Source organism: Vigna angularis, chromosome 6, assembly GCF_016808095.1.
Source record: "Vigna angularis cultivar LongXiaoDou No.4 chromosome 6, ASM1680809v1, whole genome shotgun sequence".
NCBI lineage: Eukaryota > Viridiplantae > Streptophyta > Magnoliopsida > Fabales > Fabaceae > Vigna > Vigna angularis.
In genome coordinates, this window is record NC_068975.1 from 27,364,932 (window position 1) to 27,382,128 (window position 17,197).

Below are 17,197 nucleotides of genomic sequence, written 5' to 3' on the forward strand. Positions count from 1 at the left end.
TAGGAGTTTAAGCATTACGAGTAAATTGGGACTCAATCCATTTGATTTTATGGAATAATTGTTGGTACCTGCAATATTTACTGGGTAGTATCTAAATATAATCACATAAGTTTTAAGTTTTTACTTGAAATTATTTTTACTGACACTTACTGGAACGCAGACCTAGAGTTTAAGAGAAACAGTAACATATGAGCCGTTCCAGAATGAAATTTCCTATATGCTGATTAACGTAGTTCTACTGATCCAACATGTTGGTCGATTAATTTGTTAACTGCCAACTTTGATAAATTACATGCATTATACTTGATAGTTTCTTCTTGGAAGTTGAACTTACACCGAGGGATGTCATATAACATAAATTGCGTAGTTACTCAACCCAGAAAACAGAGGTGAAAATATTTAACCTCAGTTTTTGCTTGTGATTGGGGAGGAAACAATGCCAATATTTTAAACTCTGTCCACATACGCGGCTTGAAATTATTTATGCTGGTTTTGGATGTTGAAATTGAAGGAAGGGTTTGGCTTCTGCTAAAACCACTCACTAGAGCAATTACTTGATGTACTTGCTTCTTCTTGATTCGGCGGTTTGCTTTAAATCTAAAGAGGTGGTAGAACAAAACATTTATGAATGTGGTTTGCTGAGATAAATCAGCCTCTCAACCTTTGCATATATATATAGCTCTTCCAACTGCTTGATGAAAAACACGACTCAGCAAACTAAGAATCATACATACACTATACACAAACAAGTTACTCCACTCCTGTTTTGTAGCCATGACTAATGCTTTGGTGCTTGGTTTCTGTGCTATCATAAGCTTGATTGTGGCACCGTGTTCTATTTCTGCTCAACCAACAAGGGCTTTCTTCGTTTTTGGTGATTCACTGGTGGACAGTGGCAACAATGATTTCTTGGCAACCACTGCCAGAGCAGACGCTCCACCCTATGGCATTGACTTCCCATCACACAGACCCACTGGACGTTTCTCCAATGGCTTAAACATCCCTGACCTTATCAGTATGAATCAATTAATCTGACAAAATCAAATCAACAGTGTTATATACTTGTTCATCCGTGCTTAACGTTTCTATATATGTACATATATCATTTGCATGCATGACCATTGTGTTACTTTTTTCATATATGAGTTCTTGTTAACTGCATGCAGGTTTGGAACTTGGTCTAGAGCCTACACTGCCGTATTTGAGCCCCTTACTGGTTGGAGAGCAGCTACTGAACGGTGCCAATTTTGCATCAGCTGGGATTGGCATTCTCAATGATACGGGAATTCAATTTGTAAGCTTCAACATTAATTGTCAATTATTGAGGAACATGGTGTGTTTTTAGAGTGCATAAATGGGTGACTTGTATAAAGTCATTCACGTGACTGTGTATTCCAAAAGTTGATATATATAGTATGGTTGGTACATGGTTGTTTTGGCAGTTGAACATTATCCACATCTACAAGCAACTCAAGCTATTCCAGGAGTATCAGCTAAGGTTAAGTGCACACATTGGTCCGGAGGGAGCCAGAAACCTAGTAAACAGAGCACTCGTTCTCATCACTCTCGGAGGCAATGACTTTGTCAACAATTACTACTTGGTCCCCTACTCAGCAAGATCTCGCCAATTTTCTCTCCCAGACTACGTTCGCTATCTCATTTCTGAGTACCGCAAAGTTCTCAGGGTATGTATATGCATCACCAAACACAACACTCACAGTCTTTGAATATGATCAATCATTTTGCGTTGCTGTTTTGGAACTTCATAAACATGGAAATCTAATATAAAAAATAAATGATATTGGCTATATTTTACGAACACGGCACTGGAAATCATCGTGCATACGACAAAATACATCATAAATTTGGGAACCGTAGAATAACGGTCATTCGTGTTTCCGAAAATGTTCTCCTGCAGTGTTGTACGTAAGTTAACCACCAGTCTTACGGTCCATGTGAAAGAATGTGCATTAAACAAAAGACATGTGGGTATCTTTTGGTTGGTGAGAGGGATACTAATTTACTAAATATGTTTTCTCTCTTTCGAGCATCATATAATTCAATGCACACAAGCAATCAATGACACGAAATATTAGATATTTCTCTGTAACCTACATGATTATTTAATGAACACAGATAACAATGTATGTTGAAAACATGCAGCGGCTTTATGATTTGGGTACTCGAAGAGTTCTTGTAACGGGTACTGGACCGATGGGGTGTGTTCCTGCGGAATTAGCCATGAGAAGCAGAACGGGTGATTGCGACGTGGAACTTCAGAGAGCTGCTGCATTATTCAATCCCCAGCTGGTTGAAATGTTGAACGCACTGAACGAAGAAGTTGGTTCCCAAGTTTTTATTGCTGCTAATGCTTATCGCATGCACATGGATTTCGTTTCCAACCCTCGAGCTTATGGTACCATGCATGCACCACCTTTTAACTTTCAAATTAAATTACATGTTCCTGGAAAAGATACACTAGTGTCAGCATGTGGAAAAGACATTGTTTAGGTTCCTTTAAATGCTAACATAGCTTTTAAAAGTTGTCTTCGTTATTATTATTATTATTTTTTTAAAATTATCACTTTCTTAAAAGGAAATTAAAAAATGAAGATTATATTATTTGAATCTGACATCGAAGCCCAATAAGCCCGTTAAAATGTTTTTGGGCCTGCAGGATTTGTGACGTCGAAGATAGCTTGTTGTGGGCAAGGGCCATACAATGGGATTGGACTGTGTACACCAGCCTCAAACTTGTGTCCGAACAGAGACCTTTACGCGTTCTGGGATCCGTTCCATCCATCAGAGAAAGCAAACAGAATCATAGTCCAACAGATTCTGAGAGGCACCACCGAATACATGCACCCGATGAATCTCACCACCATCATGGACCTCGATTCCATGACCTGAATCATCGTTTTTCGATTTCCATGTCTGAAAAAGTCAAAGGATGTTATATCTATGTGTGCCACCTAAGTTTGTTTGATCTTCTTATCATCATTCCCTAGCCAGTGTGCTTTCTGCTGCAAACTTATTTTATCTTCTGCTCCTTTCTTCCTCCGATTGTTATTCTGTTGGAAGTAATTTTGGTCTCTCACCACAAATAAATTTACGTTCTTCTCTATCATTCCTTTCTTCGCATTATTTCTGGATTACATTTTCTGAAAACAAATATGTTATGGTTTCGCCTCAACCGCATTTTCCATATTTAGTAAAATAATCTCAATTTTAGTCAGCTTTCAAAACATGAAATTTTGAAGTCTTCCATCAATTAACATACCAAGTGATTTATAAAATAGAATTTATTTTAAATGATTGAAAAAAATGAATTATTAGTATTATTATTAAAATTATTAATTAATAAATTTGAGTGTTTCCTCCATCGGTCCCCTTGTATTTGTATTTGATAAAGTGAATGTTTTTGTAAGGCTTTGAAATACAATAAGCTAACTGAAAATGACTGTGATTTTTGTGGTCACATTTTATGGACTTTCGAAGTTTAAACGGTTATTAATGAACCTTATTAATTAAAGCTGAATTATTAAAATATGCTTCTGTATATATTCTTCTCTTCACCCCTATTTAAGTTAAAGGAATTGGAAAAAAATTATGTTGGAGTATGAACTATAAAAGTTATTCAACACATATAGTAGTTATATCATCACAACCTAAAATATAAATAAATAAAACACATACTTTGACTTGTCTGTGGAAGGATCACCTTGTTTTTTTTTTTTTTTACATGTAAGCCAAATGATGGTGGATTAATCGTATACAGAGAAAATATCTAAAGGACAAAGACAAAACTTAGATATTTGTTATGTTGATATATATCCAAGTAAAATAAACCATGTGATCTTTTATGCATGACTTATTCAACAATATACATTTGATTTTTTTATTGAAGAACAAATATATACGCGTAAAAGTGATTGTATATATATATATCTAAGTTTTATTCTTTTTGAAATATTAAAATGACTTTAAATATATAATATTTTAGAAAAAGAGAACAATGTTAGCAAAGGTGTGAGGATATATGTGATGAATGTTAGAAACTGAAGATGAGTTAAACGATCCACATCGAATAAAAATAAATTAAAAACTCGGTTTTTGATTAAAAATATATCCTAATATTTTATTTAAACATGTTAACGAATAATTAATATCGAATTGTCCAATAAATATCTTTTTGAAAAGTATACAAAGGATAATTAAGATGAAGGAACAGAAAAAGTGAGGACGAAAACTGAATTTACGACTAAATCCGAATGCATTAAAGAGTGCACCAACCTCAGAAATGATGAACATTGGTGAAATAAATATACAGGGGCCATGGTGTGCTAGCTAACTCATGTGTTGTAACAATAACTCAGCCTCCAAATACGTTATACGGAGTAAAATAATTAATCCCAATTAAATTTTTAATGTTTTTTAAACGAAGCCAATTTCATGTATACTTAATTTTTTCTTTTTAAGAAGAATGTGCAGACGATGATGAGGATGATGCATGATGCATGATGCATGGGGATGTGATGAGATAGTTGAATTGTGGTGTTTGTTACAAGGTAGGTATAGGTTTTGGGAAGTGGGTGTTTGAGAAGTTGAATTGGTTGGAATTGAATAGCCTGCAATGTTGGTTAGAGAGAGATGAAATTAACACTTTTGTGATGTTAGTTGAACCGTTTCTCCAGCCAAATTATGTGATGTCCAAGGTATTAGGTGTAGAGTAGTTGGTATTATAAATGTCTATACAGCTCATTCTCTTACTCTTTTTTTTTCTATCTCCTTCTAATCATCACATACCATCCAAAAACTAAACCCTTTCTCCCTATGCCCTACTATTTATCATCATCACTTTATTATATTTAATTCCTCAACAAAATTCAAAAAATCACTCTATCTTATTCTTTGCACTTTATCGGTCCCTAGTGCTACACATTCCATATTTGACTTGTCTACAAATATAGGTCATCAAGTTTGTGGTTCATATATGTTTGGATTATATTTTAAATAATTATAAAAGATTATTTTAAAATAATTTATCCATGGATTATATAATTACTTTAGTACATAACGGACGAATTAAATTTTTTTAATGAATGATAAATAGATTGTTTATCTTAGTACAAATTTGTCTCACCCATTTTTCATGGATCTTGTTTATTTTGATTGAGAATGAGAGAAATAAATCTGTACGAAGGTAACATTATGGCGAAGGATCCTTGAGTATTCGAAATATGATGGACGGTTGGGATTAAGGCGAGTTTCACCTAAAAACAGGGGAACAAAATTTTCTCAGTATTTTTTTTTTCTTTCCATTAATGAATGAAGAAGTTTTTATATTGATACAGAGATAAAAAAAAAATACTTATATTTTTTATTATGTTTATATCATTTAAAAAAAATCTTTCTGATTTCTACACTGAAATAATCTCTTTAGTTTCACTGTTTTCTACTAAATAACTTAAAAAAATTATTCAATTTTTACATCAATTTTTACTGCACCAAATTATATTTCTGCTTATATGCGATCAATTTTTTTTCTTCCCAAATTTCATTTCCTGTTTACTGCACCAAACGTCATTTTAGGTATTAAAAATTGCTTTTACTTTACTATTACGTTGGTCCACTCTATATACATACATAGATATATATTATTCATAATCTTTAATTTTATAACATTTTTTATTCTTTTAAATATATATACTCACTTTTAATATTTATTTATAACTTATTATTTTCATGTAAAAATGTTTAACTTTTAATTTAATTGTTCAATAACATAAATCTTTTATTTACTAGGTAATATACAATAATTATTTTTTTATTCTTAATATTTGTTTCATTTGGAAAACTATTTTTGTTTTGTTAAAACAATTTTTATAATCTATCAACGATTTCCCAAGTTTGATATTTAAAAAGGTTTTTTAAGATTCTTAAGAAATTTTTCATCTTATTATACCCTTAATTATGTATTTATTTTCTTTTATAAAATTTCATAAGATTATCAATTTTTTTCTAAAAAACACATTTAACTTCTTTTTAGTATTTTTATTTTTTATATTTTTTTATTATATTGAATATTGAATACTGTTTTGATTTTTTTTTATATAATTATTTTTATTTTCTAACTTATTATCATAAGTGTACTTTTATCAATACAAATGTATAAATTTTTTAATATAATAATAATTTAATGTCATTATCATTAATATTTTTTTATAATCCAACATATATTAACGTTTAAAGAGGAAATATTTGTGTTAAATTTAAAGTATTATTAGTTTAATTTTTTTTTTTTGTGTGATTTCATTCCAGTGTTGAATTATAATTTTTATTAGTATATAAAAAAATATTTTTGTGAAAATTTAAAGTGTGATATTAAAGAAACATTTAAAATATTTTTAAATTTGATTATCTATATTTGTTTTTGGTAATTTTTAAAAATACTTTTGAGTTTTATCAATTTTGTTTCATTAGTTTTGCAAATTTAATAAATATTTTGGTTTCATGAAAAGTTATTCGGATCCTAATTTAAAATGTATACATTTACAATTTCTTTCTAATTATTTAATATTAAAGAAAGATAATATTATGTTTTCTTTTATAATACTTTTTATTATTTTATAAAAATTAATTACTCGATGAAATAGTAAGAAAATAGTTACATAAGTGTATATGAGATAGTGAAACCTGAATGTGTGTGTTTCAAATAATTGACAAGATTATCACCAAGTTCTGAGTTTGGCTATTGGTTTGGTTGAATTTAAAGTGACTTCAATTGTTTTACTGTACCTAATTTAAAGAAAATTCTAATACATTAACTGTCGATATTAAATTCTGAAACCTTTCAAATCTCTTGTAGATGGGAGCTTGACCTATATCTACTTATACCACTATGATGAAAGATCATTGATATTGTCCTAAAAATACTTTAAATTATTGGTTCATTCAATCATTCCATTTCGTCAAATACCAAATTAAAAAGTGAGAAAGTTAATTTAAATTATTATTATTTTAATCCATAAACTTTTTAAACTCTAATCCACATAGTTTTTCATAAAATAAATAATTTTGAAATAATTTTTTTTTAACTGGGAAAACTATGGTGGCATTAAAGTAATAGGGGAAATAGGTTTGGCTTCCTTCAAATGCTTTGAAGTTTAATTCTAGTTGTTGCATTTTCTTTTTCTTTATTTTTATTCAATGATTCAAACAATACTTTTTCTATTAAAAATTTACAATTTTACATTGATTATTTTTTTTTATCAACACAAACCCAAATGAATAATTTGTGCCATCCATTAATAAACCACAGTTCAAAAGATAAATGAAATATAAATAGAAAAACAATGTTTATTGCGTGAGCGTAAAGGTATTCTACTGATATTATAAATAATTTTGCATTGATAGTTTTTTTCCCTTTAAATGACATGACATTCTTTTAATTAAATATTAAAAAACTTTAGAAACTCTAAAAACAAGGGTAAGCTTGATAATCCATCAGTCTATTTCAATCTGTCCCTAATAGACGTGGATCAACATGACTAACAAAAATTAATTTTTTTAAACTGTGATTTGATAGGTCACTTGTTAATCTTAAAAACTAACAACATCAATGTCATTAGCTTTTTAATAATTTTTTTAAGTGTCCAATATTAACTTTGTAACTTCATAGAATGATTGGATTATTTCTCCAAAAAATCACTCTGAATATACAATTATAATTTAAATCTGGTATTTTAATTTAAAAAGTAAATCATAAAATATCAAAGAAAGACAAAATTATTATTATTATTATTATAATGGGGTAGAGTGTTATACATTACATGAAGTCGAAATCAATTTTGCAATGAAAAAAGACACATCAATTAGGATTGGAAAGTGCATGTAGATAATGAAACTTGTTGAAAGGAGCATCACTTTACTTGCTAACATGATCTTATTTGAATATGTCAGGTGATACTTAAACTATATATTAAAATATGAACTTTAATAGCATTAAAATTAAACAAAAGTGTTCTATTAGAGGATGTTGACAACAACCATGTTCGAAACAATCAGTGGTTAAATGACACAAACAACGACACCAGTTTATGAACATAAACATCTTAACAAATATATTCTAATAATATTCGTGTGTTGTGTCTCTCTCTCTCTCTCTCTCATTTTATCAAATTAGAGAAACATGTTTTTCTAAGAAAACAGGTATTTTTTTCTCGAACAAAAATTGTAAGGAGTGATATTTGTATGTCCCTGTTTGCCTTTCACAAACATTAATTTGAACGCCCCCACATACCTAAAACTCGCTAATTAGAATGGGTGGATCCTTTTATTTTGTGAAATTAAAATATCTCTCACTCCTCTTTTCTTGTTGCACCAATTACTAGCTTGTGTATGAGGTAAAAAATACCCAACTTTTTTGTATAAAAAACATAATTAATATTTTACTTTTTTTAATTGTTTCCAATTTAATAACTCATTTCATTAAGTAAACTTTTAGTATTAAAATTATAGTATTAAATTGTACCCAAATGAATGTAAACCTTATTTTATAAATTAGTTATGTAAAATTTTGAATTTTTTAATATGATAAAAAAATTAAAATATCGAGATTTGTCATATTTGGAGTTTATCATGTCATCTTACCTATCGTAAATATTTTGTCTCATCCTAAAAACTGTGTTGAAATTCTCCTATATTTTAAAAATAAAACCATTTTTAAAATATCCTCTCGAGATAAACTAAATTTTCAGAATATAAATGAGTTTGGTAAATTTTTATATTTGAAAAGTTACATGCTCATTTTTCTGAGGTAAAACTCTAGAGAAGGCCCAAAGAATTGAGTAAAAGAAAGACAGTGGTAAAAAAAATCAGAATACTTGGTGTGGCCGTACATACAGAAAGGAAACATGCATGTACAGTACAAAATACAAAATGCGAAGGATAGTTCGATATAATTGAAGTGGTAAATGTTTGTCAGTTCTGGACAACGTAACGAAATTGTCAGTGCTGTTGTTTTTGATCCTTAATGAGGCACAGATTTACATGTACTTCCTTTCTTTCACCCATCAAAAGAGGGTCAAATCTTCCCCCCCACTTCATTGAGGGCTTCTTCAGGCACATGGCTGTTTCATTTTCGTTAATGCATCATGTCTCTCCCTCACTCCATACACTGTCAGACATGACCTCACACCCATAATTTCCAACCTGTGCTACCTTTTTGCTACGTGGGCCATTCACCTTTTTCCAATATCACACACTCTCAATCTTATATAACACCTCTTCCTCATTCCTCCTCTGCATGCACGGACACCACAATAACATATCAGCTTAATATATATCTATGTGGGTGTCTCAACAGCTCTCATTATATATATAACTTGATCAGCAGTTGCAGTTCGATATCCTCTTCTTCCTCGTCCAGTTAAAATCCAAGTCCGATGGCTAGTTCTATGGCTCTTGCGTGTTACATTGTTGTTTTGATATCGATGTTGGGTTTGAGAGGTGCAGAGGCACAACGTGCCTTCTTTGTGTTTGGGGACTCGCTTGTAGATAACGGCAACAACAATTATTTGGCAACTACAGCTCGAGCTGATTCTCCTCCTTATGGCATTGACTACCCAACCGGAAGAGCCACTGGCCGTTTCTCTAATGGCTTGAACATTCCTGACTTCATCAGTTCCGTTTAAACTTCTTTTTCTTAATTATTGCTTCAATCTCTAGTACTGTGTCTGCATGCTTGCTTCAATATAATGTACTAGTTATTGTTCTCATATTTATCATGCGCTCTTGTGTAGGTCAAGCTATTGGGGCGAGCGAATCCACATTGCCATATTTAGATCCCGAGCTCAACGGGGAAAGATTGCTTGTCGGTGCCAACTTTGCTTCTGCTGGAATTGGAATTCTCAATGACACTGGAATCCAATTTGTAAGTCACATCACTTGCTTCTGTGTTCCAGCTGTGTTGAAAATCCATGTTCAGAGTGTCCAAATTTTCAAACATAAAGATATTCTTTAATTCAATGATTTATTTATGTACAAAAAATTAGCCGGGAAGATTTGAATCATATATACATGATATGGTTATATATTAATAACATGTATCTCCATTAGCTGAGATGGATAGCGATTTAACAAGACTGGTGACATTTTTATACCCTATTCCTATATTCAACTTTTAAATTGTTATGTGAAAAGATTCCCATGTTTTTCTTATAATTGACTAAATAAAAAAGAAAAAAGGTGGAAGAAAAAACGAAGGAGGCATTGACTATATATAGAGATAGATTATTTACAATATTGAATTGCAGGTAAACATAATCAGAATATACAGACAGTTACAGTACTGGGAAGAATACCAGCAAAGAGTGAGTGCTATTATAGGACCTGAAGAGACTCAAAGCTTAATAGAAGGAGCATTAGTCCTCATCACTCTTGGAGGAAACGACTTCGTCAATAACTATTACTTGGTGCCTTACTCTGCAAGATCACGCCAATACAATTTACCAGACTATGTCAAGTATATTATCTCTGAGTATAAGAAAGTCCTCAGGGTACGCAATATATTCTCTTCCATCAATTTTCTTTATTAGCTAGCTAGGTCTTTCTACTGACAATGGTCAACCACACTCATCACACGAAACAATATACACGTATCAGTACGTGTTTGGTGTTAAAGTAAATTAAGGTTTCATTATGATAAGCAAAATATTATGTGAAATTGAACATGTTTGTGTTATATATTTCAGAGGCTATACGAGATTGGAGCACGTAGGGTGTTGGTGACGGGAACTGGTCCTTTGGGTTGTGTGCCGGCGGAATTGGCCCAGAGAAGCGCAAACGGGGAATGCTCGGCCGAACTACAGCGTGCGGCGGCGTTATTCAACCCTCAACTTGTTCAGATAATCAGAGAACTCAATAGCGAGATTGGTTCTGATGTCTTCGTTGCGGTCAACACGCAACAGATGCACGTTGACTTCATCAGTAACCCTCAACGATATGGTAAATAATATGCTACTAATTACCCTTATGCATACACTTGCTTCATTAATGAACATGGAGTAGAGTAGGTGTACAATATTAAACTTCTGCCAGATTGCTGAAAGAAACACATGATTTCTTAAAATTAATACGTGAAATGTGCTATAAATATATATGCCTAGCAATGTTTAAAGCCATTTTTTTAAAAGTAATATAAGAATGCAAATATTAAAGTCACGTAACTCACGTACACAGAGGAGACTATTTAATGGGGATAAAGTTATATAGGTAGATGCCATTAATAAAGGCACGGGCCCATGCATAATCATACGTGGGGGAGAATAGTTTCCCTTTCCTTTTCCTTTCTTTCTTTGTTAACCCTACTTTGCTGCATATCAAAAAGCCAGAGTTAAAAAGTTACGAGACGTTGTGCTCAGAATTGCATGATATGTAGTTCATGTTGAACTCACACATACATATATAGAAACTTTATCTTGACGACATTTTAGTTTTAAGAGTAACAGTGATTGTAAAAGTTTATTTATTAAAGGTGGTGGATGAACATGCAGGATTTGTTACATCAAAAGTAGCATGTTGCGGTCAAGGAAGGTACAATGGCATTGGACTGTGTACTGTGGCATCGAACTTGTGCCCTGATCGTCGCGTTTATGCGTTTTGGGATCCTTTCCATCCCTCAGAAAGGGCTAATGGGTTGATCGTTCAACAGATACTGTCAGGCACATCAGATTATATGTATCCAATGAATCTCAGCACCATTTTGGCTATGGATTCCAAGAAGAACTAGATCGTCCATCATCAAGGAGTTAAAGGAATCTGGTTCATCTTTTGTGTCTACCTCTTATAGTTTGTGATAAATATGTATTGAAATTTGGTGCATCTACAATTAAGTTATAGTGTGTCAGTGAATAGTATTTCATAATGTTGTGTCCTTCTCTTGGGAAGTAGAAAAGAAACAGTGCACAATAATTGAGTGATTTTTAATCTTCAATAATTCCTTCTTTGTTTCTCCTATAAATATTTTATTTATTACATGTGTTTGTGTTTAGAAAATCGTATTGTTATCACAGAAATATCTGAACTTTTCATTCACGAACACAGTCTAAAATTTCAGTATCTAATTACGTGTATTCAGAAAAAGAAAAATGATATCTATGAATTATTTCCTTAAAGTTTAATGTCTATATTTTTTGTTTTGCCTTGCTCTCCGCTGAGTAGAATCGGGCATGAAATGATAGATACCCCATCCGCCTATGAATATTACTTAACCCAGGACCACAAAAGAGGGTCACTGAACAAATTAAGCCAATCTTGTTTGGGTGGAATTTTATATTTTAAGATCAATTGATTACAACATTTAGTCTTTCTGTTGCCCAGAATGTCTAAATTTGATTTCTTAATACCTAAATTTTACTTCTTAATATTTGTTTATTAACATTAAATCTTAAAAAAAATATTTACTACTATTATTTTTTTATTGACTTTTCTTTAACGAATAATTCAAATTAAACTTTTTTTTTCTTCTAAATCTTTTCAACTATAATAGACCTCAGCCTAAACAGGACGAGACCGTCTCAACCCTCCATGCTAGAAATAATGTCCATCCAACAAACATGATAATGGATAACTAATGGAAAATGCTAATCACAAATAAGAAAACCTTAAGAGGGAGTATACCTTTGAGTTCTAAGTCCATGAACGACAAAAACTCATCTAAATAATATAAATAACCACTATCAAGAAAGTATGACATACATCTAATTATTTGTTACATATTACTATTGACCGTGATATTTGTTTTGCAAACTTTCAAACCGAAGAGTCTATGTAACAGTATATATATGTATAACAGTGGCCAACACAATACAAAGGAAAAGTGTATTTAATAAAGTTTCAGTATGAGGTAATAAAAGAATGAAAACGTCACTAAGCAGTAAATCACTAGGCCACGTGCAATCCAGAATCAACCTGAAGCAGAGAATGACAGAGGTATGAATAGAGAGTGACAGAGTAGAGAAGTTTGGAGCAGAATTTTCAGGAAGAGGAATCTTACCCACACCATGCCTTCTCTCACGGTTGAAAATCCTTTAAAAGCATATTTGGTTTTCGGTGCCTCATCCTTTTTCTTCCTTCTTTAATTTCCTTATCACCCTCCACGTGTCTATTGCCCATCTCCACGTGTCTCTTCTCCATAACCAACTTTCTCACGTTTTTATCTGCTACATTATCCTTGCCTTCCAAATCAACATTGTCCTCAAGGTTGAACTGAGGATAGTGCTGCTTAATAAAGATGAAATCTTCCTACGTAGCTTCATTAGGGTCTGATAGTTTCCACTGAATCAACAATTGTTGCACTTCTATACCATTCCGGAGGATGGTTCTGGCATCCAGAACCTGTTGAGGCTGAACAATAGGGCCAATTTCAGTTGTGGTAAGAGGTAATGGGAAATATGGTTTCTGTTGGTTACCGTAAAACTTCTTGAGCAATGAAATATGGAAAACAGAATGTATACGAGCCGATTCCGGTAATTCCAACTTGTAAGGCATCGAACCAATACGCGTCACCACCTTAAAAGGGCCAAAAAATCGCATTCCCAAATTTTGATTCTTTTGGCGATAGAGTGTTGCCTATAAGGTTGTAATTTCACCAATGCTAAATCACCCACTGCTAGTTGAACGTCTATCCTCTTCTTATCAGCTTGGAACTTCATATAATTCTGGGCTTTGAATAAGTTATCCTAAAGTTGCTATAAAAGTTTGTCTCTCTTGATTAAGGTTTCTTGCAGAGATGAAGGATCCTTAGAATGAATATGATAAGGAATAACCGAAGGGGCTTCTCGACCGAACACAGCCTTGAAAGGGCTCATTGCAATACTGTGATGAAATGAGGAATTATACAAATATTGTGCCCAAGATAACATTGGATACCATGACTTAGGATTCTCATAAACAAAGCATCGTAAATACATCTCAAGAGTCTTGTTAAGGACCTCTGTCTGGCCATCACTTTGTGGGTGATAAGAAGAACTCATAGCTATGGTGGTGCCCTACGCTTTGAATAATTGTTGCCAGAAAGAGATAATAAAAACTTTGTCTTTATCAGACACAATAGATTTAGGAAAGCCATGGATTTTTGCAACATTGTTGATGAATGCATTTGCTACTGTTTTACTGTTAAATTCAGCTTTCAACGCAATAAAATAACCAAATTTGGAGAGACGATCTACCACTACCATAATTGTGGCATAGCCATTAGAAAAAGGTAGATGAGTAATGAAGTCCATTGCAATGTATTTCCAAATCTGTGTAGGGACAGGTAACGGTTGTAGTAAACCAGCAGGCAAAACCAGATCACTCTTCGCTTGCTGACATATGCTACAATTTTTTATGTAGGTTTTAATATCCTCATGCATTTTAGGCCAATAAAACTCAGTGCAAATTCTCGCAACAGTTTTAGTCCTGCTTGCATAACCCCGGTCTTGGTATCGTGAAATTCTTGAAGTATTTGTTGTCGCAAGGAAGAGCCTTTAGAAATCATCAGCTTCCCTTTCCTAAATACCAAACCATCCTTTATTTCATACTTAGGATCAATTTTAACCCCTTGAGCATGCTGATTAAGTAACTCAAAGAGTGTGTTATCCTTCTTTGTTTCCTCTGCAACTTTAATCAACCAGTTACTGGTAGGTTCTGACCAAGCCATAAACAAGCTCCTAGATAAAGCATCAGCAGGAACATTTTCTTTTCCAGGCTTATACTGAATAGTAAAGTCATAACCTAGAAATTTAGGTAATCATTGTTGTTGTTCAGGAGTTTGTAATGTTTGTTCCAATAATTCTTTAGGGCTCTTTTGGTCCATCCTTATAATGAATTTATGGCTAAGTAAGTAATGCCGAAATTTAGCCAGTGCTTCTGTAATTGCGTAAAATTTCCTTGCATAGGTAGATTGTTTCTGCATTCTAGAAGATAGCTTCTTGGAGAAATAGGCCACTGGATGGTGTGCTTGACTCAAAACAGCCCCGATACTGGAACCTGAAGCATCAGTCTCCAAAATAAAGGGTTCCTTGAAATTAGGAATGGCCAATACTGGTGCTGAAGTCATAGCTTGTTTGAGTTGCAGAAAAGCTTGCGAAGCTAATTCAGACCAATGAAAAGAATTTTTCTTCAACAAATCCGTGAGTGGACCAGCCATAGACGCATAGTTCCTTATGAATCTTCTGTAGTAACCCATGAGGCCTAGAAACCCTCTGAGTTGTTTGAGAGACGTAGGTTGTGGCCAACTATTAATAGCTTCCAATTTTGAAGTCTCCATAGCAACTCCTGCTCCAGATAACACATGGCCCAAATAATCAATTTGGACAACTCCAAAAGAACATTTAGAGAGCTGAGCATAAAACAGTGACCAACACAATACAAAAGAAAAGTGTGTTTAATAAAGTTTGAGTATGAGGTAATAAAAGAATGAAAACGCCACTAAGCAGTAAATCACCAGGCCATGCGCAATCCAGAATCAACCTAAAGCAGAGAATGACAGAGGTATGAATAGAGAGTGACAGAGTAGAAAAGTTTGGAGCAGAATTTTTAGGAAGAGGAATCTTACCCACACCATGCATTCTCTCACGGTTGAAAATCCTTTAAAAGCATATTTGGTTTTCGGTGCCTCATGCTTTTTCTTCCTTCTTTAATTTCCTTATCACCCTCCACGTGTCTCTTGCCCATCTCCACCTGTCTCTTCTTCATAACCAACTTTCTCACGTTTTTATCTGTTACAGTCTCAATCAAGAATGGTAAAGATACTCGAACCTATATCCTTGAAGACACCTTGGTTTAAGAGGAGCAAACATAAAAGACGTTTTTGTCTTCATTATCATTTATCTTCCTTCTCGATCATTGTTTATCTTTTCCTTTTGTTTTTCTTTTCTTTCTATTAATGTAGTTTTTTTTTTCGTTTTGGTGTCATAGTTTGATGGCATTATTATCTTTTCATGTTGGGGCAACACAACATTACATATTTATGTTGGTCTTAATCTATTGCATTTAGATGTCACAACCTTATTGTCTTGATTGTTAGTTTGCGTTTAAACAATTAGTTTTAGTCTTTCTCGTTCTTGGTCACGATCTTGCTTATATATGATCGAAACTTATTACTTTTATTTTATTTTTTATTTTTAATTGTTTTATACTTCAATTATCATATTAATCGAAACTTATTACAGCGCTTTGGTTGACAACGGAAGTCTAAACTCTCGTTCTTTTACCTTGCTGGATATGTTTTGGTGTATAAGCAAAATATAATGATTAAAACTAGTGCTTTTAAAGTCTTTCACGATATTAATCTCCTCAAGTTAATTGTTGAAGAAAATGTGATTTCTGGTTAAATATAACTTGGAAAAAACATGTTTCCATTGGTCAATATTAACCCAAATAAAGTACTTGAAAAAAAAAAACTAACGCAAAAAACTTTTTAACATAGCGAAACCGTATTTCTGTTCTGTTTTATGAATTCATACTAACACGATGAAACTATTATATTGATCTTTTTATACAAGAATAACACAGTAGAAACTTGTTTTTGTTACTTTTAATATATATATATATATATATATATATATATATATATATATATGAAAACTTTAATTCTGTTATCATAAATTTTTTAAAAAACATATACAAATAAAACTTGTTTATGTCTGATGTATTTCTTCAAAAAATAAAAAATGATTTGAGAGAATTAAATATTCCTCTTTGGAATGGTTTATATTTCAACTTGATGGTTGAATTATCAATGTGTTCGAATAAGAAATTTTTAAATAATAACATGCTTCTATAAAAGAAATTAAAACATTTTATAACAAAATATTTTGAATGGATATATTGTTTAAAACAAATTTAAAGTTTATAGATGTATGATAGCAAATTCTTTATCATTAGAAATTTTTAAATTCCGAAGTGTAAATTTTTAAATTCCAACTTCACATTTCTTACATCTATATGTATTTCTTTTCATGTTTATCTGTGTGCTAGATTCCAGTTGAAGCGATGGTTTTCGATCTTAATTGGAGAGTTATTCATTTAACACTATTCAACTTTCATTAGGTTTGTGTTTATGTGACATCATTTGTAACATAGTTATTTTAACATTTATCTTTTTTTATTAATGTCAAGTAGGATTTATTTCAAATCAAAGTCAACTAAA

At 32.2% G+C, this 17,197-nt stretch overlaps 2 protein-coding genes across 2 annotated transcripts; both read left to right on the plus strand.

Annotated features, from left to right (window-relative positions):
* Nucleotides 1-689: 689 nt before the first annotated feature.
* Nucleotides 690-3,127, plus strand: LOC108345327 (GDSL esterase/lipase At5g33370). Its single transcript, XM_017583919.2, has 5 exons — nt 690-1,015; nt 1,167-1,294; nt 1,443-1,685; nt 2,164-2,416; nt 2,678-3,127. The coding sequence occupies exons 1-5, from the start codon at nt 775-777 to the stop codon at nt 2,908-2,910; spliced, it is 1,098 nt and encodes a 365-aa protein (XP_017439408.1). The 5' UTR covers nt 690-774; the 3' UTR covers nt 2,911-3,127.
* Nucleotides 3,128-9,295: 6,168 nt separating this feature from the next.
* Nucleotides 9,296-12,038, plus strand: LOC108344864 (GDSL esterase/lipase At5g33370). The gene is made up of 5 exons (XM_017583383.2): nt 9,296-9,684; nt 9,804-9,934; nt 10,317-10,559; nt 10,755-11,007; nt 11,556-12,038. The coding sequence occupies exons 1-5, from the start codon at nt 9,447-9,449 to the stop codon at nt 11,789-11,791; spliced, it is 1,101 nt and encodes a 366-aa protein (XP_017438872.1). The 5' UTR covers nt 9,296-9,446; the 3' UTR covers nt 11,792-12,038.
* Nucleotides 12,039-17,197: the final 5,159 nt, after the last annotated feature.

What these genes read in the sequence shown, in the direction of transcription:
- LOC108344864 (XM_017583383.2), top strand. Translation starts at nt 9,447, where the DNA reads ATGGCTAGTTCTATGGCTCTTGCGTGTTACATTGTTGTTTTGATATCG. An exon ending in GAACATTCCTGACTTCATCA is followed by an intron (nt 9,685 to 9,803) that starts GTTCCGTTTAAA and finishes GCTCTTGTGTAG; the next exon opens with GTCAAGCTATTGGGGCGAGC. An exon ending in AGTATAAGAAAGTCCTCAGG is followed by an intron (nt 10,560 to 10,754) that starts GTACGCAATATA and finishes TATATATTTCAG; the next exon opens with AGGCTATACGAGATTGGAGC.
- LOC108345327 (XM_017583919.2), top strand. Translation starts at nt 775, where the DNA reads ATGACTAATGCTTTGGTGCTTGGTTTCTGTGCTATCATAAGCTTGATT. An exon ending in AAACATCCCTGACCTTATCA is followed by an intron (nt 1,016 to 1,166) that starts GTATGAATCAAT and finishes AACTGCATGCAG; the next exon opens with GTTTGGAACTTGGTCTAGAG. An exon ending in TTCCAACCCTCGAGCTTATG is followed by an intron (nt 2,417 to 2,677) that starts GTACCATGCATG and finishes TTGGGCCTGCAG; the next exon opens with GATTTGTGACGTCGAAGATA.